The 23,778-nt window shown below is 43.6% G+C and overlaps 1 protein-coding gene across 3 annotated transcripts in view; it reads right to left on the bottom strand.

The window, feature by feature from the left end:
* HFM1 (helicase for meiosis 1) overlaps nucleotides 1-23,778 on the bottom strand; it is a 161,355-nt gene that overhangs the window by 102,079 nt on the left and 35,498 nt on the right. For all 3 annotated transcript variants that reach the window (XR_008844730.1, XM_056523169.1, XM_056523168.1), the window contains exons 2-7: nucleotides 15,754-15,829; nucleotides 11,799-11,908; nucleotides 9,550-9,826; nucleotides 6,955-7,127; nucleotides 5,210-5,251; nucleotides 1,311-1,381 (exon numbers count right to left, since the gene is read on the bottom strand). Coding sequence is in view for 2 of the 3 variants with exons in the window: in XM_056523169.1 (XP_056379144.1) it covers nucleotides 1,311-1,381; nucleotides 5,210-5,251; nucleotides 6,955-7,127; nucleotides 9,550-9,826; nucleotides 11,799-11,908; nucleotides 15,754-15,815 (735 nt within the window). In the remaining variant the exon portion in view is untranslated. The remainder of the gene's footprint in view (nucleotides 1-1,310; nucleotides 1,382-5,209; nucleotides 5,252-6,954; nucleotides 7,128-9,549; nucleotides 9,827-11,798; nucleotides 11,909-15,753; nucleotides 15,830-23,778) is intronic.

The following is a 23,778-nucleotide window of genomic DNA, read 5'->3' as shown; positions in this document are numbered from 1 at the left end:
TCTGAACAAAATGTTAATCTGCTGTTTGTTTAGAACACCAGGGATCCTTTGGATAGGGGATAAGATGTCTAGCAGCGGAGTACCCCTTTAACTGAGTATATTGTGACCTCAAAAACATAAAACAACAAAACACTTAAAGGGGTACTCCGCCCCTAGACATCTTATCCCCTATCCAAAGGATAGGGGATAAGATGTCAGATTGCCGCGGTCCCGCTGCTGGGGACCCCGGGGATAGCTGCTGCAGCACCCCGCTATCATTACTGCGCAGAGCGAGATTGCTCTGCACGTAATGCCGGGCAATACAGGGGCCGGAGCATTGTTATGTCACGGCTCTGCCCCTCGTGACGTCACGGCCTGCCCCCGTCAATACAAGTCTATGGGAGGGGGCGTGGCGGTCATCACGCCCCCTGCCATAGACTGGCATTAAGGGGACGGGCCGTGATGTCATGAGGGGCGGAGCCATGATGTCCCGCTGCTCCGGCCCCTGTATCGCCCATCATTACGCACACACGAACTCGCTCTGTGCAGTAATGACAGCGGGGTGCCGCAGTGGCGATCCCCGGGGTCCCCAGCAGCGGGACCGCGGCGATATAACATCTTATCCCCTAGGATAGGGGATAAGATGCCAGGGGCGGAGTACCCCTTTAAATGGGTTATCCACTGGGAGAGGGGGGTTGGGGGTTCGGAATATGCCCATTGTGCAGTATATATATATATATATATATATATATATATATATATATAAAAAACTTGCCTCCAGCGCTCCTGCAGTCTCCTGCTCCTGTCCCTAGTGCAATCCTCTTCCTGCTTCTGGGGCCCGACACTAAACACTGAATCTCAGCTAAACGCTGGCTGATAGGGGGTTTCATTAGCCAGCGTTTGGCTAAGCAGCAATGTGACATATTGGGCCCGGGTCTATTTCTTGGTGTCTGGGCCCAAAGTGTCACAATACCGATCATTGGTCAAGGTGAAACAATGCTGCGGCCAGCGATAAGCTAAGTGTCGGGCCCCAGAAGCAGGAAGAGGATTGCACTGGGGACTGGAGCAGGACACCAGAGGAACTGCGGGAGCACTGGAGGTGGGTAGAGGTTTATATTTAGGTATATTTAGGATTGCACTGGGGACTGGAGCAGGACACCAGAGGAACTGCGGGAGCACTGGAGGTGGGTAGAGGTTTATATTTAGGTATATTTAGGATTGCACTGGGGACTGGAGCAGGACACCAGAGGAACTGCGGGAGCACTGGAGGTGGGTAGAGGTTTATATTTAGGTTTATAAATTTTAGACAGTAGAAAAGCTGCAATACTTACATCATCAAAAGCTTTTGACTGTATATAGTTAAAATACGGAAATTCCTTGAAGATATCCCTAAATTGTGTAGCTTCAGTGTTAAGAAAATATAAAAGAAAACATTAAAAAAACAAAACAAGAGAAAACACATTTTTAAACATATTTTGGAAACATTTAAAGTGTCCCTGTCATTTTTGGCTTATGTTTTCTTCCTCCTTACCTTCTAGGACCCATAACTTATTTTGCCAGTAAGAGAGTTGTATTAGGGCAAAATTGATCTGTCAAACATAACATTTCTTAAGCTCAAAGGCAGACACTGAATGGGTTAAAAGGGTACTCCGGTGGAAAAAAATTTTTTTTAACTCAACTGGAGCCAGAAAGTTAAACAGATTTGTAAATTTCTTCTATTAAAAAAATCTTTATCCTTCCAGTAATTATTAGCCGCTGTATGCTACAGAGGAAATTCTTTGCTTTTTGTATTTCTTTCTTTGTCTTGTCCACAGGCCCTCTGTATGTATCAGGAACTGTCCAGAGCAGCATAAGTTTGCTATAAGAATTTTCTCCTGTTCTGGACAGTTCATGATACGGGCATCAGGTGTCAGCAGAGAGCACTGTGGACAAGACAAAAAGAAAAGAATTTCCTATGTAGTATACAACTTCTAATAAGTACTGGAAGGATAAAGATTTTTTTATAGAAGAAATTTACAAATCTGTTTAACTGTCTGGCAACAGTTGATAAAAAAAAAAAAAAAATGTTTTCCACCGTAGTACACCTTTAAATTTATATAGGTTTTACTTTAGACTTTTTTTGGCCTCCCTGTGAGCTTATTATAAGCCATCAATGACTTACATAGATCATGGGCTGGATTTAACAATTAAATGCTGTTATTGCTATTGATCACAGTGTTTAACCCCTTAAGGACGCAGGACGTCAATGTACGTCCTGGTGCGGTGGTACTTAACGCACCAGGACGCACATTTACGTCCTGTGCATAACCGCAGGCATCGGAGCGATGCCCGTGTCATGCGCGGCTGATCCCGGCTGCTGATCGCAGCCAGGGACCCGCCGGCAATGGCCGACGCCCGCGATCTCGCGGGCGTCCGCCATTAACCCCTCAGGTGCCGGGATCAATACAGATCCCGGCATCTGCGGCAGTTCGCCATTTAAATGAACGATCGGATCGCCCGCAGCGCTGCTGCGGGGATCCGATCATTCATAACGCCGCACGGAGGTCCCCTCTCCTTCCTCCGTGCGGCTCCCGGCGTCTCCTGCTCTGGTCTGTGATCGAGCAGACCAGAGCAGAAGATGACCGATAATACTGATCTGTTCTATGTCCTATACATAGAACAGATCAGTATTAGCAATCATGGTATTGCTATGAATAGTCCCCTATGGGGACTATTCAAGTGTAAAAAAAAAATTAAAAAAATGTAAAAGTAAAAGTAAAAAAAAAGTGAAAAATCCCCTCCCCCAATAAAAAAGTAAAACGTCCGTTTTTTCCTATTTTACCCCCAAAAAGCATAAAAAACATTTTTTATAGACATATTTGGTATCGCCGCGTGCGTAAATGTCCGAACTATTAAAATAAAATGTTAATGATCCCGTACGGTGAACGGCGTGAACGAAAAAAAATTTAAAAAGTCCAAAATTCCTACTTTTTTAATACATTTTATAAAAAAAAAAATTATAAAAAATGTATTAAAAGTTTTTTATATGCAAATGTGGTATCAAAAAAAAGTACAGATCATGGCGCAAAAAATGAGCCCCCATACCGCCACTTATACGGAAAAATAAAAAAGTTAGAGGTCATCAAAATAAAGGGATTATAAACGTACTAATTTGGTTAAAAAGTTTGTGATTTTTTTTAAGCGCAACAATAATATAAAAGTATATAATAATGGGTATCATTTTAATCGTATTGACCCTCAGAATAAAGAACACACGTCATTTTTACCATAAATTGTACGGCGTGAAAACAAAACCTTCCAAAATTAGCAAAATTGCGTTTTTCGTTTTAATTTCCCCACAAAAATAGTGTTTTTTGGTTGTGCCATACATTTTATGATATAATGAGTGATGTCATTACAAAGGACAACTGGTCGCGCAAAAAACAAGCCCTCATACTAGTCTGTGGATGAAAATATAAAAGAGTTATGATTTTTAGAAGGCGAGGAGGAAAAAATGAAAACGTAAAAATAAAATTGTCCGTAAAAATAAAAAGAGTCCTTAAGGCCAAAATGGGCTGAGTCCTTAAGGGGTTAAACAGATAAATTATGGACATCGGAGCGATATCCGATGTCCGTCATTACTGTGAAATGCTAACTGCTGATAGCAGCGGGCATCAGGTTATGATGTGACTCCCGAGTCTGTGCAATACTCCCTCACCCATGGGTTGGTAAATAGTTAAAAAAAACTTTTGATATGTAACAGAGACATGTCAAAGATTTTAACTGGTCGGGTTCTCAGTCCTGATCCCCATCAATCAGGAGCAGGGAGAGGCGCGTGGTTGTGTGCTTCACTTACTGGTTCATAGTGATCTCCCTCCTGCTTTACAAGAAGGCCCAATGATAAGTCTATGGCGCCATCTGTCTAGTCTTATGACTCCATGTTGCAAAACACCTCACAATTAAATAGGCAAATACAGACTCCTGGATCAATTATGTATATATGTACTGTGCATACAAGGCAGCTTATGGGACACTGCCTATGTGTTACTTAACTCATCCAGTTACTGCCCATACACATTAGGAAAATGTCAACCAACCTTACCGAAAAAAGAAAACATGCGCGCTCAGCTCGGCAAACCCTTATCTTAAAGGGGTACTCCGGAGAAAACATCTGTTCTCAAATGAACTGTGACCAGAAAGTTATAAAGATTTACAAATCACCTTTTTTTATCTTTAGTCTCAAGCCTGCGAGGACTGCTGTATATCCTATACGAAGTCTTAAAACTATTTTTATTCTCATGAGAACCCCTGAATTCAGAGAGCAGAGATTCCGTCTGGCGGCCACCTTCGAAAATACTTCGGCGATAGGGCCGCGGGGCACTGAACCATCACCATTGATGGCTATGCAGTGCTGTCGGAATCCGCGTAATCTTTCTTTGCGCGGAACAATTTCCGCAGCGGAATTGTCCGCCGCTGAAATTCCGCAGTGTCAACGGGTCTCGCGGAGACCCATTCACACGAATGTTAAGTTCACACCGCGGAATTCCGCTCACGTAATTCCGCCCGTGGAATTCCATGGAAATTCCGTAGTGTGAACGTACCCAAAATGGAACCCGAATAGAAAATCTACATTGGGGTGCACTATTAAAGGGGTATTCCGGCCATAGACATCTTATCCCCTATCCAAAGGATAAGATGTCTGATTGCGGGGTCCTGTTGATGGGCCCCCCTCGCGACTTCCTTGCAGCACCCAGCATTCTGTGGGGGTGCTGCTTTAGTCTCGGAAACACTGGTTTACGGAGACGTGACATCCCACCACACCCACTCCATTCATTTCTATGGGAGGGGCCCTCCCCCACTCCATTCATTTCTATGGGAGGGGCCCTCCCATAGACATGAATGGAGGGGCATGGCATGACATCGCTGGAGGCGTGGCGTGAAGTCACATCTCCGAAAACCAGCATTTCTGAGACTGAAGCAGCCACCGGCACGGAATGCCGGGTGCTGCACTAAGATCGCGGAGGGTCCCAGACGCGGGACCCCTGCAATCAGACATCTTATCTAAAGGTCTAAAGCCGGAATATCGCTTTAAGGGCTTAATTCAAACTAGTACTAAGATTGCATTTTATATATTTTTTCAATTACACAGGTATACAAACATTCTCACTATTCTCATAAGAAAAACATCTGCAGCAGAATGAGAACAAGCATGGCCAGCTTTACAAAAATACCAATGGAAAAAAAAGGATACGAATCTCAGAGACAGGCTTAAGGATCCCATATGGAGTGCTGGCTAACAATAGAAATACATGGCATTAAAATAGTGATACTATCAGATGTTTGTTATAACATTAAACAGACTGAAGAATAGTTTCTATAGACTTGTTATACCCATTGCATTAAAAAAGAAAAAAGAAAGCTTTGCATTAACTTCTGATCTCTATAACTTTTTTACTTTAACTGCTTTCTAATCCATGCTTTTTTGGGAAGTGATTTCCCCGAAAATACACCCTACCCCAAAATAAGCCCTAGCTGGATTATCGGGGTAATGCCGCCAGTAATGCAGACCGCCCGCCGACTTCCTTCTCCATCACTTGTGCAGGCTTCAGAGGGGGCCGTCCATCTGCTCAGACACAATTTTTACAACAAAAACGCGTCTCAGGCCGCTCTCAACAACTCCCCCCTCTTGAGTAATGCCCCCCCCTTTGGCTGGTCCCTCAGCAAGTTAATTCAGCTGGGGCAGGGACGCTTTAAAACGTCCGCGTGTATGCACGCCCGACGTCACGGACATGTCCCTGCCCCGGCTGCTAAGCAGCAGAAGGAGATCACGCCGCCGCCTAGAGCTGCAGCTTCTACAAGTTGCGGACGCTATGAAGGTGGGGAAGTGCTGGTTTCCGCTGGGGATGAAATTTGTAGTTTATTATGGCAGAGGGGTGGGGGGGCACTGTAGGAGTGTGGAGGACGACGGGGGAAGGGGTGGATGGGGGCTGTTGCAGTGTGGAGGATGGGGGGGCTGCAGGTGTGTGGAGGATGGCGGGGCTGCAGGAGTGTGGAGGATGGGGGGGCTGCATGAGTTTGGAGGATGGCGGGGCTGCAGGAGGATGGGGGGCTGTAGCAGTGTGGAGGATGGGGGGGCTGCAGGTGTGTGGAGGATGGGGGGGCTGCCGGTGTGGGGAGGATGGGGGGGCTGCAGGAGTGTGGAGGATGGGGGGGGTGCAGGAGTGTGGAGGATGGGGGGGGCTGGCGAAGTGTGGAGGATGGGGGGGCCTGCAGGAGTGTGGAGGATGGGGGAGGCTGCAGGAGTGTGGAGGATGGGGGGCTGTGGGAGGATGGGGGGCTGTAGCAGTGTGGAAGATAGGGGGGGGGGGGGTGCGGCCTCCTCCACACTGCTACAGCCTCCCATCCTCCACACTGCTACAGCCCCCCATCCTCCACACTGCTACAGTCCCCCATCCTCCACACTCCTGCAGCCCCGCCCCCCCCCCCCCCCCCCCATAAATAAATAAGCCCTACCATGAAAATAAGCCCTAGTGTGTTTTTTGTGACTAAAATTAATATAAGACCCGGTCTTATTTTCGGAGAAACACGGTATATATATATATATATATAAATATATATATATATATATATATATATACACAAAAGACAGCCGCAGCACTCAAAAAGTACTGAAAAAATATGAGTGGCTTTATTCCATATCACAAATACAAGAGCAACGTTTCGGCTGCCCGTGCACACTCATATTTTTTCACTACTTTTTGAGTGCTGCGGCTATCTTTTGTTTTCTTATCTGGATTTGGGCCTTTTACCAGGGCCAACTAGCTGCCTGCACCTACAATTTTTTATCTTGGTTGTGCTGCTTTTCCATTATTCTTTGCTATATATATAGATATAGAAAATTAAAAAGGAAATCATATAAGGATAGAAAAGATGGACCATGTAGAATTTTATTTAAAACCCAAAACAGCACTAAATAACTTGTTAAACATTTATTACCTTCTCCATTGAACAATTTTAAAGATGATGGAAAAGAAAATCTCCCTTGATCTTCATTACAACTTGGACGGGTATCTGTGTTCTCATTGGGGCCACATGTTAAATCCAGCACTGTATCGTCTGTGGGTACCTGACTGTCTCCAAAAGTGAAAGAATCGTGTTGTCTGAATAAGCTAGAAATAAATGGTTTTGAAACTGTTGAAAAAATGTAGAGGTAGACAAGTCCACTGTCTTTCACACCCGGCCCCATTTCCAAATCCAACACTGTCTAAATAAAATAGTAAAAAATCCTAAGGCTAGGTTCAGACTACGGAATTTCCGACAGAAATTCAATCGTAAAATTTCCGTCCGAAATTCCGCTTGCTAAAATGTCTAGTGTAGTGAATGGGTTTCCGTTCACAAATTCACACTTCGGAATTTGTGAAGCGGAAAATCCGCTTAGAAATTTCCGCCTGAAGAAAGGCGGTGCTCTTTCTTCAGGCGGAAATCCGCGCGGAACACATTGCAGTCTATTGGAGACTGCAGTGTCCGCGCGGTCCTAGCGCCGACTGATACAGCCGGCGCTGGCCGCACTCGGAGTCTCCGGGCGGAAATGTTCTGCCTGGAGATTCCGTAGTCTGAACCTAGCCTAATACAACGCAGTACTATGAAGACTGGACTCCCAGCGTCAAAAACAGGTGACGGCATCGAAGTAACGGCAGCCATCTACCCCAGTACAGAGGGTAAGGCCATGTTCACAGAACAGAAAATGTGCGGAATGTCCGCCCTAAAAAAAAAACGTCCAGACATTCCGCACATTTGAATAATCCAGCAGGCAGTAGGATCGATCAGAAATGCAATATCCCAGCAGAATCCACAGAAAGAATAGACTATTTTAGTCTATTTTTTCTGCAGATGCCGGAATCAGGAATTCCACTGTGGGCACAGTGCAGTGGAATCTCCTTGAAATCAAATGGACTCTGTGGCAGCGGCATGCCCATACGAAATATCCTGGCAGAATTTCGCCATGTGAACATACCTAACACATTTGGGTCTCTACTAGAATGTGAGATGCAGCCTCTCCCTCATGTACTAAAAAACTTTTTGGAATATACAGTATAAACTGTTTCTCTGTAGCTAACATGTGAGCAACACCGCAATAAGCTTTTCTTGAAATTCTTCCTTAAAGAACTCATGTTCTTGTTCCATTGTTTCCATTGAAAAGCAGTTGGCTCTGTTCAATGTATAGTGGTGGCACCATGTTACTGCAGCTCAGCTTCCATTTAAAGGGTACTCCAAGGGATAGGGGATAAGATGTCTGATCGTGGGGGGTCCCGCCGCTGGAGACCCCGCAATCTAGCATGCAGCACCCACCTGTAAGTGGCTGGAGGCTCTCAGTGTTAGGCCTCCCAACCACGGGGACGGAGTATCGTGATGCCACGACTCCGCCCCCGTGTGATGTCACGCCCCGCCCCCTCAATGCAAGTCTATGGGAGGGCCTCCAGTGCTTCCTGCAGTGCTTACAGGTGGGTGCTGCATGCTTGATTGCGGGGGTCCTCAGCGGCGGGATCCCTGCGATCAGACATCTTATCCCCTCTCCTTTGGATAGGGGATAAGATGTCTTGGGGCCGCAGTACCCCTTTAAGTGAACAAGGGCTGAACTGCGGTAACCAGTTCCGAGCCCATTCCGTGTGTTGTGTAGCCACTGAACAGTTGACTGGCAGGGGTGTCCCAAGTCAGTAATTGATATTTTTCTCCATAATCTCTAGATATAGCTAGGTAAAGCGTTGCCCAATCTGTCTCATATAGTCCCCCATTATTGTCACTCACCCATTAAAGTCAAGGGAGTCTGTCTTCTACAATGAGCACCGAGATCCTGACTGTTGACATGTCTACCTGACAAGCCAACAGTTTTTTTGAATTGCAGTAAATCTTTAAGGAGCAAATACATGTGCAATATCGGTCAGCCACATGTTTGTTCAGCTGACAGTGGTCTCTCTCATTCACCCCCTACACCTGAGCGTTCATGTGTTATCAATGAAGAGAGAGAAAGTAAGCTGCTGCCAGACAGCTCCGGCTTAAAGGGGTACTCCGCTGCACAGTGTTTGGAACAAACTGTTCCGAATGCTGGAGCCAGCGCTGGGGGCTTGTGACGGCATAGCCCCGCCCCTCATGACGTCACACCCCGCCCCCTCAATGCACGTCTATGGGAGGGGGCGTGACGGCTGTCACGCCACCTCCCATAGACTTGCATTGAGGGGGCATGGTCGTGACATCATGAGGGTGCTGGGCTATGACATCACGAGCTCCCGGCGCCGGCTCCAGCGTTCGGAACAGTTTGTTCCAAACACTGTGCAGCGGAGTACCCCTTTAAGATAATAAAAACAGAAGGGTTAGGCAGGTAAAATCCAACATGTCCGATCCTTCTCCTCCCTGATATCATGTCAGGAGAAAGTCAGGAGGCCATCATACACATAAGACACCGAAAACAGCCAGTTCGGACAGTTTTTCACTAAAGTGTATGGGGGAGGTAACATGTTTTACCCTTATTTATAATTTCAAATAAATGTCAATAGAAAAATACTTAACTATTCCAACACCAATAAAATGCCTCACCTCTGTCTAAACATGCTTGGATTTCCATTGACTTTTTGGGTTTGTGGGAGATTCTGTTCATAAAACTGAAAATCATTTCTTTGTTTATCATTATCACCAAGCGGAAAATAAGGAGGTGATATGATCATATCCTGGGTACAAGTATTCTGGGTGTTTGGCGTCCCCGTCATGCTACAACTAATATCATGCCATGAAGAATACATTGCTGGATTATTGGCGTCTAATGCTTTTGTCTTCTTCAGAGGAGGTATAAATGTTTTCAGTCTTCTAATCATAGCTTTTTGAGAAAAAAAAAATACATAATAACACTAAAACACTTAGTACTAAAATGTTATTTAAAAAAGTTATATTACTGAACCGAATGTGAAAGAACTATAGACAAATATTCTAATGGTCTATTAGTGTAAGTCTATTTTTGTGATTTCGCTTTTTCCTCCTGTATGTCTGTGTTTTTATACTTTACTTTAATTTCTACTTTGTAAAACGGTAAGACTGACAAGTTATCATGATTTCTCAGGGCAGTAAAATTACAGTGATACCCAATTTATATATTTATTGTTATGTTTTACTACTTTTATAATAAAAAATGTAATAAATACAGTATATGTATTAAAGGGGTCCTCTGGTGAAAAACTTTTTTTTTTTTAAATCAACTGGTGCCAGAAAGTTAAACAGATTTGTAAATGACTTCTATTAAAAAATCTTAATCCTTCCTGTACTTATTAGCTGCTGAATACTACAGTGGAAATTCTTTTCTTTTTGAAACACAGAACTGTCCGCTGACATCTCTGTCCATTTTATGAACAGCATATGTTTGCTATGGGGATTTCCTTTTACCCTGGACAGTTCCTAAAAATGGACAGAGATGTCAGCAGAGAGCACTGTGCTCGTGATTCAGCAGAGAGCTCTGTGTTTCAAACGGAAAAGAATTTCCACTGTAGTATTCAGCAGCTAATAAGTACAGGTAGGATTAAGATTTTTTAATAGAAGTAATTTACAAATCTGTTTAACTTTCTGGCACCAGTTGATTTAAAAAATAAAAAAAATAAAAAAAGGTTTTCACCGGAGTACCCCTTTAAGCTGTGTGGGAGCGCATGGTTTCTGTAGTTTTCATCTTTTTCGTCAATGTGACTTTTTGATTGGTTTATATTAAATTTTAATGCAATGTTTTTTTTTTTGTAAGCAATCATTCGCTGGCTTGCACACATCAGTGCATTAAATATGTCCTGCAGCAAGATGTATTTGTACTAAATGGCCGGCAAAAAGGCCTTCAGAAGGCTTCCAACTGTTGGAATGGTAACCAATCGGCACCCTGCGATTCCATTGTGGGAGCACCATTCGAAATGGTGACAGGTATGGCACCTGTGAATTCACGCTCTACATGCTACGCTTGTGATTGATCACAGTGTCTGGAGCAGTTTCTCCCAACCAGGGTGCTTCCAGCTGTTTCAAAACTACAAATCCCAGCATGCCCAGACAGCCAAAGGCTGTCTGGGCATGCTGGGAGTTGTAGTTTTGCAACAGCTGGAGGCACCTGGTTGGGAAACACTGATCTAGAGCATTATCTGCTGGGATCGGAATGGGATATGTTATTTACAGCTCCTGAGCCTGCTCCATATGCAGTGACTGCCCAGCTGCCAGAAATACATGTGGTGGTCACTAGGGGGTTAAACATACAAAATAATTATAGAAAAAAATGAATAAAGCTCTGTTCGCCTGGCTGCTATTCTCTGCTCTGATGGGTTACTGTTGCTTTTTTTTTAATTTATTTTTTTATATAGAATAACAGCTCTATTTTTGCAGTAAAAAAATGGGGAAAACCCAACATAACTATTATTTATAACTAAGATCCATCAGGATTTGTTGTCATTTATTCGAAATCAGGTTAATCAATGCAATTAGGGCTAATAGAGTAAGTACTTGTATACTTTCTTTGCAATCTGCAGTTTTTGGTCACTCCTCCTCCATTCTCCTTCCTCACCACTCCCTTCTTCATAGACTTTTATGGGCAGCATGTAATCTGATCCTTAAATGAGCTGCTAGTCCATCCCTCAGGGGGTTGCTTGCCTACTGGCCTATTTGTTTTTTTCTTCTACGGATGGCACAGCATAAATGTATGTTAACATACGTAATCGTATATCATAATCATACAGCTGGGTGTATTTATCTGGGCTACCTATCTGGTCTATCATAGACTTTATGGGGAGTGGGTAATCTCACGGATGCATCTGTTATTCAGAATCTTTCACCTGATTGCTGGCTGCCTCCTATCTCTTTCTGAAGATCCTGACTCTTTGGGATATCATCAATGCAAGGTGCTGAAGCATAGAGCCAGTCTTTTAAGCCTTCTTTATCCAAACTATAATTAAAATAAAACCAGTACATAGAGAATAATTACAAGAATCATTTTTAATCATTATATTATGTAAACAGCAGACATTGACAGATACAACAACCACAATATGCGCTATGAGGCTGCATGCACACCACGTTTTTGCAGTACAGTTTCCCGTATCAGGTTTTTGATGAAAAACGGATTCCTCAAAACCGGACTAAACTGTATCAAAATGTGTGTACAAAGTTTAACCTATATACAGTTGAAAACCGTATACGGTTTGAAAAATGATGTCCGGTTGCATCAGTTTTTTAAGAAAAAAACGTATACGTTTTTAACTTTTCACTCCATTTTAAAAAAAAGTTTCTCTTGTATCACTGAAATTCCAATTTAAAAAAATGCACAAAGTCAAAAACCGTATGGTGAAAACCGGATGGAACCGTAAGCACATACAGTTCTGTACAGTTCCCATTGACTACCATGTTAAAAAAAAAAAATAACGTATATGGTTTAATACAGTTTTTCACCCGGACCAAAAAACAGTGGTAGACTACAGTTTGGGGTACAGGTAAAAAACCGGACAAAACCGTATAAGACGCAAAACGGACTTAGACTGCATTCACACTTCGTTTTTACATTACGGGTGTCGAATCCGGCTGGGGGAGGGGAAAATCGGGCTCTCCTGTACCCCAGCCGGACCTGCGCTGAACTCCATTCACTTTAATGAGCCGACCGGAGCCAAACGGTGACTCCGGTCGGCTCATTTTTGACCCGTATGCGGTTTCCTGACCGGACCTAAAACCGTAGTATACTACGGTTTTAGGTCCAGTCACAAAACCGGATATGGGTAAAAAATTAGCCGACTGGAGTCACCGTTTGACTCCAGTCAGCTCATTAAAGTAAATGGAGTTCAGCGCTCGTCTGGCTCGGGTACGGGAGAGCCCGATTCGTAATGTAAAAACAAAGTGTGAATGCAGCCTAAAGCGAATGATGCGTTTGACATACGGTTTACAATGTTAAGTCAATGCATACAGTTTTCTCTACAGTTCCATATGGTTTTTAACTTGAAACCGTATATGGGAACTGTATTGCAAAAACGTGGTGTGCATGCACCCTACGCCATATCAAACCATAGGTAAAGGCTCTCCCTGTATGTACCAGCTCCTACTCAGGAATATCTGGCACACCAATATATACATTGAATGCCAATAAAATGTTTTGCTGACATGAATGTCTTTCCCTGTTGAGAACAGTTGGCCAGTGGGGTAACAGAAGCTGCGCACTCGGCAATTGCTTCTTTTTAAAAATATATTGGGGTAGAATTATCAAAACTTGTGCAGATGAAAAGTTGCTGAGTTGCCCATAGCAACCAATCAGATTGCTTCTTTCATTTCTGAAAAGGCCTCTGAAAAATTTAAGAAGCGATCTGATTGGTTGCTATGGGCAACTCAGCAACTTTTCCTCTGGACAGGTTTTGATAAATCTCCCCCATTATCAGCATATGAAAATCCCCAATAGCAAAAGGAAAAGTAAACAGAAAAAAAGTAAAAAATATAAAAATAAACCTATTCATCCGTTAAAGCGGTTGTCCAGTGAAAAATAAAACCTTATCCCCCATCCACAGGATAAGGGATATGTGTCTGATTGTGGTGTCCAACCACTGGGATCCCCTGTGACCTCCAGAACAAGGCCCCGGATTATAGAGATACACTACTACTTATAGAGAGACACTATTGCGGACTGTCTGTGGACCCATTTAAACCAATGGTAGCGTAACTCGCAGCAGGATTCCCGCAGCGGAGTACCACTTTAACGGCTGCTCTCCGCCCCACCAGCCCTGAGTGACGTATCTCTAAGACAGTGGTCTCCAACCTGCAGACCTCCAGATGTTGCAAAACTACAACTCCCAGCATGTTGGGAATTGTAGTTTTGCAACATCTGGAGGTCAACAGGTTGAAGACCACTGCTCTAAGAGATGCATCACTTAGAGCCGCAGGGGTGGAGAGCAGCTGCAAGGACTCATGGTTTGGGAAGCATAAAACAGGTGACAGTTTCCCTTTAACAGCTTAAAAGGGGTACTCCGGTGGAAAACTTTTTTTTTTTTTTTTTTAAATCAACTGGTGCCAGAAAGTTAAACAGATTTGTAAATTACTTCTATTAAAAAATCCTAATCCTTCCAGTACTTATTAGCTGTTGAATAAGACAGAGGAAATTCTTTTCTTTTTGGAACACAGTGCTCTCTGCTGACATCTCTGTCCATTTTAGGAACTGTCCAGAACAGCATATGTTTGCTATGGGGACTTTCTCCTACTCTGGACCATTCCTAAAATGGACAGAGATGTCAGCAGAGAGCACTGTGCTCGTGATGTCAGCAGAGAGCACTGTGTTCTAAAAAGAAAATAATTTCAGCTGCAGTATTCAGCAGCTAATAAGTATTGGAAGGATTAAGATTTTTTTAATAGAAGTAATTTACAAATTTGTTTAATTTTCTGGCACCAGTTGATTTAAAAAAAAAAAAAAGTTTTCCACCAGAGTACCCCTTTAAGGCTCCATTCACACTACTGTCAGAGACTCCAATGATTAATAGGACAAATAGAGAATAGGCCGCATGCTGCATTATTCTTGATGGACCCGATTTTATGTCACTGGGGTCCATTAGGCACAGTTGATGTCCATCTTTCAGCTGGTTTGAACTGTCGCTATAGTTTCTGCTGTAACAGAAGCCATAACAGTGATGTGAACAGAGTCTCAATCCTGGGCTACACTGCAACTTTTTTGTGGTGCTACAGATTTCAAATATTAAAGGACACCTTTAGTTCTCCATACAACTCAATATATCGGTTTAGACTGCAGCTGAATAGTTAGGTCGGGTTCACACAGTGGAATCTCTGGACAGAATTTCCGCTCTAAATCTCGCGAACGGCACTAGGACCATTGACTATGCTACGGGGGCTGTAAAGTTAGTGTAGTTCGTAATATAGTGTCTGTACCTGTGTGTGACGGTTTTCTCACAATTCTTCTGTGATTTCACCCCAATATTTATTTTTAACAGCATACAAAATGACTGTTGTCTCTGATTTTTCCCAGGTTGCAATGCGGCCGAGACCTGACTCACTAGTCAGCTAATTACAGGGAGGGAGCCGGTCTACTTCAATAGGTGGAGGGATCAATCTGCAACTAATGCAACAGCTGTAGGCATCCTGATTGAAAACCACAGGTCTTTTGAATAGATGCAGCTCATTTATGTTTCAATGGGTGGGGTGGCTGATGTGTGGGAGGGAGGAAAATGGAATTATGGGACTTGTAGTAAAAAAAAGAAAAAATCAAACAGGAAATACCAGTTCACAAAAAGCTAGCCACACAAAAAGGTAATCTCACAACATAGCCATTTATCCCCAAGACAAGCGCAGATCCTTCCTAAGCATGTCCATTACTGCCTGCCAGGTACGTACTAAAATCACCTTATGGGGAGAATCCCTTTAATTGCTGTTCCCATAGACACCAATGCATTTCTGAGCGGATCTTTCAGCGAATCAGTTGAAAAAATGCTTTGCCGTCAATGCGGACGACAATGCAGTCCGCCCGGTCCTGGCGCTGCCTGTAGGATCTCTAACGGAAATTCCGTCCGGAGATTCCTCAGTGTGAACACGGCCTTAAAATCAAGTTGTAGAACTTAAAACAGTAGCCCTAGCCTTAGACTCTGTTCAGACTCGCATAATGGTCCATTTCAACAGCTAGAACAGCACAGACTGCCATGAAGGTTTGTACAGCAGAATTGTCTACATTTTTCACATAAAACTGGAAAGCAATAAAACTCAATTGCAAAAAGAATTATAACACTAAATTTTTAATGCCTTATATTTATTTACACATTTTTTTGGGATGGTCCAGTATAAAACAAGTCTTCCAGACAGAGATCAAATTCCTCCATGGTGCTATCTCCAACTACAAGAAAGAGTGAGATTATTATTGTTTTAGTAATGTCAAATATACTGGACATACAGATACTTATACAAAGTAGTAAAACATATGACTGGACAAGATTTCATTAGAAACAGGTAAAATGATACATAAACCAACACCAAAAATTGTAATAGTTGTCCTTTAAACTGCTTTTGCTCTGGTTTTAATGTAATTTTTTATTTTCAATTGCTGCTAAACTATGGCAAAAAATGGAGGATTACAGCATACAGTCAAAGGGGTACTCCTAGACATCCAAAGGATAGGGGATAAGATGTCTGATCGTGGGGGTCCCGCCGCTGGGGACCCACGTGATCTCGGCTGTGCCACCCCAGACAACCAATGCATGGAGCGAACTTCGCTTCATGCCGGATGACTGGCGATGTGGGGCGGAGGCTCGTGACGTCACAGCCATGCCCCCTCAATGCAAGTCACTGGGTCCATCCTGGAGGTAGCGTCCAGAGCATTCAGCGGGGAACTGGAAGACTTCCAGGGTGACTCCCGAGGAAGCAAAGTAGGTAAGTAGGAGCATATATGTTCTTTTGCAGCCCCAGCAACATATTCTGGAAAACAGAATACCCCTTTAACACATTATTTGCCAAAATGTGCCAATTTGACAGCAGATTTTTTTGTAAAAAGACAAACAAACCCATATGACTTGTTTTACACAGCTAAAACTTAAATGGGCACTATCAGATCCAAAAACTTTTTATACGTGGGTTACGGATAAAAATGAAAGACCTTTTATTAGATTGATTAGACCTTTATTTTTGAATATTTAATAAAGAAAATGGCTCCTGAAGATCCCACCACTAGGGGGTCTCCATATTTACTTGGACACTAACCAGTCCTGCAGCAGCATCATGCTTGTCCGTGGGTCATGGACAAGAGATGACTGATCGACAAGACTGCATGAGCAGACAGACGAATCACCTCCCACCTCTACAAGAGAGGGACACCCACCACACACCAATCACCTCCCACCACCACAAGAAGGGACACGCCCCTCCCACCACAAGAGAGGGACACGCCCCCTCCCACCACACACCAATCACCTCCCACCACCCCAAGAGAGGGATTCACCCCCTCCCACCACACACCAATCACCTCCCACCACAAGAGAGGGACACGCCCCCTCCCACCACACACCAATCACCTCCCACCACCCCAAGAGAGGGATTCACCCCCTCCCACCACACACCAATCACCTCCCACCACAAGAGAGGGACACGCCCCCTCCCACCACACACCAATCACCTCCCACCACCACAAGAAAGGACACGCCCCCTCCCACCACACACCAATTACCTCCCATCACAAGAGAGGGACACGCCCCCTCCTACCACACACCAATCACCTTCCACCACCCCAAGAGAGGGACTCCCCCCACTTCCCCAAAAGGGTTTCTAACACTGTGAGGTAATGAAAAGAGGAATTTTTATACTAAATAAAAAATTACATGTACATGGTCAGGATTAGGTACTGAGAAACATATCAGTTTTTTTGTAAGATCTGACAAATACACTTTAAGAGCCCATTCACGCTACAGAAACTCAGTACTGATTAATTCAGTTTGAAAATTTAGCTGCAGCGGCCTCTCATTGTTTTGAAGGGGATTCTGCTGCACCGTGCACACTGCAGAATTTCCGTTGCAGAATTTTTACAGTGGAGATTCTGGACTCTGCCAAAAGAATAATTATGTACAATTTGGTACAATTCCATGCAGACTGCATTGCCACCAATGGGAAGGTGAGATCGAAGCTGGGATGGTCAGTTTCCCTTTAACAATCTTAGTTATTAAGGGTGTGTTCACACGCTCTTTGTTTTTGCGGGTTTTCCACAGCGTATTTGAAAGGGACGGGCTCTACTCGGCTGTCCATAGCAAATTGTCCGCGGCGGAACTTACGCAGCGGAAAATCCGCCGCAAGGCCCATTGAAGTCAGTAGGGACTGCGGCAGATTTTCCGCAGCGTAAATTCTGTCTATTCACAGAAGAAGTAATGGATCAGTTGCCATAAAGCTGCTTCAATAACTCCCATAAAAGTAAATGAAGAGCCCTACATGTATGGCGACCAATGCATTCATTTCTTGCCTGGATGCAACAACTGCATCATCTGGTGGATGAGAGGACCCCAGTTTTCTACATACCTTTCAGATGTTTATGGAATATGTTTATATGCTATGACTATGTGGGAATACCCCTTTAAAGCAGACCAGTCAGCAGGATAACAGGGGTGTGAATAAGCACATGCCCACATAGGGCTTCTCATCAGTATTTCAAGCATACCATTTTTATCTTTTAGTCCTTTTCAGTGCCAAAATACAAACCTTTTTGTTAATATGTAAATGAGGCTTAAATGGGCGCTGTCAGATACAAAAACTTTTGATATGTTGTAAAGCATGTATAACCAATAGGTTTTGCAATTGCTTTCATTAGAACATTTTCAGTATTTCAAAGAACTGCCCCCCTGCCTGCTTGGACACATACTACTCCTGCTGTGTCCATGAGTCATCACCTATGTCATGGACACACTTCCTTGATTGACAGCTGTGAGCACAGGAAAAATCCTCCCACTGTCAGCTTGTGTCCCGCTACTGTCAGTGAGGACAAGCTGGGAGTTGTAGTTTTGCTATTGCTAGGGGAGATGTGAGCAGAAAGCATACTGAGGGAGGGGGCGGAGACCTGCACAGTGAGGCCACACCCCCTTCCTTTGAGAGGAATTCAGACTAGTGAGCTAAATTAAAAGTGTAATAAAAATAAATAAATAAAAGGTGCTAGACACATAAAAATTAGATGTACATGGTCAGGATTAGGTACTGAGTGACATATTGAAAAAAAAAATTTTTTTTGTTGGATCTGAAGGGTACACTTTAAAAGCCCAGGGGGCACAGCAAGAGCTTAGGTATGTCCAGTCCATGTCCTCTTTATCCAGTGGCTACCAGTTTAACAGGGTAGGTGGATGCAGGTGAGCCAATGGGCAGTGATAAAAAAAAAAAAAAAAAAAAGGACACGGCTGGACTTGCATAGGCTCTTGCAGTGCTGGAAAACGCCCCCTGGACACTTCAGTCTCATTTGCATAATGACAAAAAGGCTTGCAGATGGAGAAGGCTATTGGAATACTCTAAGGCAGAGGACTCCAACCTGCGGACCTCCAGATGTTGCAAAACTATAACTCCCAGCATGCCCGGACAGCCGTTGGCTGTCCGGGCATGCTGGGAATTGCAGTTTTGCAACATCTGGAGGTCCGCAGGTTGAAGACCACTACTCTAAGGTATGCTTGGAATCATGATGACTAACGCTATCTAGCAATAGGATTATTTACCACCATTTTCCTGCTGACAGCTCCGGTTTAACACTTATTTACAATATATGTTTTTATTGCAACAAAATAAGTGTCTATTTACAGAATGGTATGTGTGACAGCTACAAGCTTACCGGGTACATATCCAAAATGAGCAGCAATGTTTTCCAACATTAACATAGTGTCAATCAATAATTAGCGGTGATAAGGAGCGGTACATTATCTAAGCATCTCACTCAGATCTGACAAGTGTTTGTAGATTGCCATGGGCTTATACATTGTCAGGTATGTCTCAATGCAGTGTGATAAGAAAGGAAAGACATGCAAAGTCGTCAAGTACGCATACAGGCTTATGCACGAAATGTCCAAACTGATTTGTAAAATAATGTTTTTTTTATTTATTGATGAAATAGAACAATTTGTAGCTTTAATAAAGCACTACAAGATTTTATTTTGCCTTATTTAAAGCAACATAGGCAACATAGGTTATTATTTGAGAATAATGTAGAGGTTCTTGTGTATGCCTTGTGCTTACGTGTTTTAGTTAATGTGGCAGGCAGGGGGTTTTCAGCCATATTGGTTCCTGTTTCAGAACAGAAATAATTTCCTACATCTCCCAAGATTTCTCTGACTTTGCAAAGAGAGGGGGTGGAGTCTCATCTCTGCATATCACTTTATAATACAATTCTAATCATCTGGCTAGACTCCAGCTACTAGAAGCCTAAACTGCTATGGGTTGGTGTAAGTTCACATTATGTGCAGTTTTCATATGTTTTCTTATTAAAAGTGCATTTTTTAGAAAAAATATTGTCATAAGGAAAAAATGATTTTACCTATAATCCCAGTTAAAGGGGTACTCCGCTGCTCAGCGTTTGGAAAAAACTGTTCTGAACGCTGGAGCCGGGAGCTTGTGACATCATAGCCCCGCCCCCTCATTACGTCACACCCCAACCCCTCAATGCAAGTCTATGGGAGGGGGCGTGACTGCCATCACGCCCCCTCCCATAGACTTGCATTGAGGGGCGACGTGACTTCATGACATCACGAGCTCCTGACTCCGGCTCAAGCGTTGGGAACAGTTTGTTCCAAACGCTGAGCAGCGGAGTACCCCTTTAAGGTGTTTTATCAAGATTTGAATCCTGATCCTATCGAGATAGCAGCAGCAGTATACAGCTAGAGCTGGGAGGGGTCTGGGACCTAGAAGGGGTCTGATCGGTGATTAAGTCATACTGCAGTTCACAGGAAGTCAGCCGACCCAGGACTGACCACTTCCTCTGACACATTAAACATTGTAATATAATGTTGGTCAGGCTGACGATCACATGGCCCAGTTACAGTAATGAAATGCATGGATGCAGCTGTGCTGGAATAAAACATATCGTGATGTAGGACTATCGATGGGGAGTATTTATGATATGGGGAAAAAAAACTGGAGTGCTTCTTTACCTACTGCCTAACCTGTGATAACTGAAAAAAATATTCTTAAAGGAAAACTGTCAGCCTGTTCACCCACATTAAGCCCAATTAACTGGGTTATAGTGCGGGTGAACAGGAGTATAACAAGGGGTCACTTACTTAAATATGCCCAGTAGGTCCTGCTATATCTCCCCCAGAAGATCATCTACTAAATTCGGTGAATAGCGCACAAGGGACGGGGCTCCGCCCACTCACTTTATATATTCGTACATTGAGTGGGTAGAGCCCCGCCCCCTGCTTGCGTTTCACTGAATTCAGTAGAGGATTCTGGGGGACATATCTCAGGACCTACTGAACATATCTAAGTAAGTGACCCCTCATCCGCACTATAACCACGTGTATTGGGTTTAGTGTGGGTGAACAGGCTGACAGTTTTCCTTTAAGTAAAAGGGGTTGTCCGATGAAAATAATCTTATCCCCTACCACTGTGGTCAGAACCCCTGAAATCTCCAGAATGGGGCCCTGACTAGTACTGAGAGAGCGTGCTGTAGACAGCACATACTCCATTCACTTCTATGGGAGCGCTAGAAATACCCTAGTACAGCACTCAGCATCTCCAGTGCCCCCATACAAATAAATGGAGCACATGCCATCTACAGCACACACTCTCAGTGGAAGCCAGGGGCCTGTTCTGGGGATTGCAATGGGTCAAATAGGGGGATAAGATCATTTTCTGTGCACAACCTCTTTAATATGTACTGAATGGAGACTAAATATAACTCAAGTAATAGAGAATACCATCTGCTTAAAGGGGTTGTGCGCTGCCCTAATTTTCGGAGCTCCGCTCACAGCGTCCGGAAGTTCATTACTCCGTGTTCATTCCATGTTCGTGGCCCCCTCTACCAAAGTCTACCGCTGTCACGACCCCTTCCCATAGACTTTCGTTGAAAGGGGCGGGCGAGACGTCGCGAGGGGCCGGGCGTGACGTCACGCCAGGCGGCTGTGAACACGGAAGCCCGCACACACTGTGAGCTGTGAGCGGAGCTCCGAAAGTCAGGGCAGCGCACAACCCCTTTAAAGCCCCAATCTATTCTAAATGAAGAGGCTACTTCATTCAAGCTTCACTGTAGCTTCTTTAATATCTATGTTGGCTACAGGGTGTCTTACATGCAAATGCCATACTATTTGAAGTGGTGGTATGAGGTATAGCAGTGTTGTCCCATTTATGTTAATTATGTCAATTTTGTTGGCCTATCCTAAGGATGGGCCATGAGTTTTTTTTTACGCTGGATAACCTCTTTAACCCCTTAAGGATGCAGCCCATTTGGGCCTTAAGGATGCAGACAATTAAATTTTTACGTTTTAGTTTTTTCCTCTTCGCCTTCAAAAAATCATAACTCTTTTATATTTTCATCCACAGACTAGTATGAGGGCTTGTTTTTTGCGCGACCAGTTGTCCGTTGTAATGACATCACTCACTTTACCATTAAATGTGTGGCGCAACCCAAAAAATACTAAAATACTTTGTGTGGTGAAATTAAAAAGAAAACGGCAATTTTACTAATTTTGGAAGGTTTTGTTTTCACGCCGTACATTTCACAGTAAAAATGACATGTGTTCTTTATTCTTTGGGTCAATACGATTAAAATGATACCCATGATAACATACTTTTCTATTACTGTTGCACTTAAAAAAAATCGCAAACTTTTTAACCAAATTAGTATGTTTAAAATCCTCCTATTTTGAAGACCTATAACTTTTTCATTTTTCCGTATAAGCGGCGGTATGAGGGCTCATTTTTTGCGCCGTGACCTGTACTTTTTATTGATACCATATTTGCTTATATAGAACTTTTAATCAGTTTTTTATAAATTTTTTGGGGAATAAAATGTTATAAAAAAGCATCTATTTTGGAATTTTTTTTTATTTTACGTTCACACCGTTCACCATCATTAATATCATTAATATTTTATTTTAATAGTTCAGATATTTATGCAAGCGGCAATACCAAATATGTATATAAAAAAAAAATTACACTTTTTGGGGGTGAAATAGGGAAAATGGGACAATTTACGTTTTTATCGGGGGAGGGGGTTTTTCACATTTTTTTTTACTTTATTTTTTTACTTTTATTTTTAAACTCTTATAGTCCCCTTAGGGGACTATTTATAGCAATCACTCGATTGCTAATCCTGTTCAGTGCTATGTATAGGACATAGCACTAATCAGGGTTCTCGGTCATCTTCTGCTCTGGTCTGCGGGAAGACAGATCACATAAGAAGACTCCCGGAAGGCAGCGGAGCCAGGTGAGGGGACCTACGGCTGCCGTGCTGGATGATCGGATTGCCGCGGCAGCGCTGCGGGCGATCCGATCATCTATTTTAGTGACCACGACGCTGCAGATGCCGTGATCTGTATTGATCACAGCATCTGAGGGGTTAATGGCGGACCTCCGCGGGATTGCGGGTGTCCGACATTATGGGCGGGTCCCTGGCTGCGGCTCCGGTTATGCTTAGGATGTAAATGTACGTCCTGGTGCGTTAAGTACCAACTCACCAGGACGTACATTTACGGCGCTCGACGTTAAGGGGTTAAAGGGGTACTCCACTGCCCCAGTGTCCGGAACATTTAGTTCCGAATGCTGGGTACGGGCTGCGGGGGTCGTGACATCACACCACGCCCCCTCAATGCAAGTTTATGGGAGGGGGCGTGACGGACGTCACGCCCCCTCCCATAGACTTGCATTGAGGGGGGGGGGTGACATCATGAGGGGTGTGGCCATGACGTCACGAACCCCGCACCCAGAGTTCTGAACTAAACGTTCCAGACGCTGGGGCAGTGGAGTACCCCTTTAATCTAAATGGGTAGTTTCTGCAGCATGTGTAGGCATTTTTGAAAGCCTCAGTGAGATGACTGGGACAGTGACAGAAATTTCAGCAAAAAATCGAATGTTTATGAACATAACGTTAAAATGTGCATTCATGCAGGCACAATCTTTGGTCCATGATGCAGACAATGATCCAATAATAAGGGAGTTTTTTTTTTCTCATTTCTTCTAATAACGTTGTAAAGCAATAATAATTTAGAAGTCTGCATTGTGTCTGATGATCGGTTCACACTAGCCCAATATGGACACATTTTTACATCCGTATTGTGGCTGCAAGTCTCAGCTCAACTGTGGGTCTGATAACCCGAACTGACAGTCCTTGCAGCTGTA

This window comes from Hyla sarda, chromosome 6 (genome assembly GCF_029499605.1).
Source record: "Hyla sarda isolate aHylSar1 chromosome 6, aHylSar1.hap1, whole genome shotgun sequence".
Lineage (NCBI taxonomy): Eukaryota > Metazoa > Chordata > Amphibia > Anura > Hylidae > Hyla > Hyla sarda.
The sequence above is the reverse complement of the archived record's forward strand: the minus strand, read 5'-3'. Positions and strand labels throughout refer to the sequence as shown.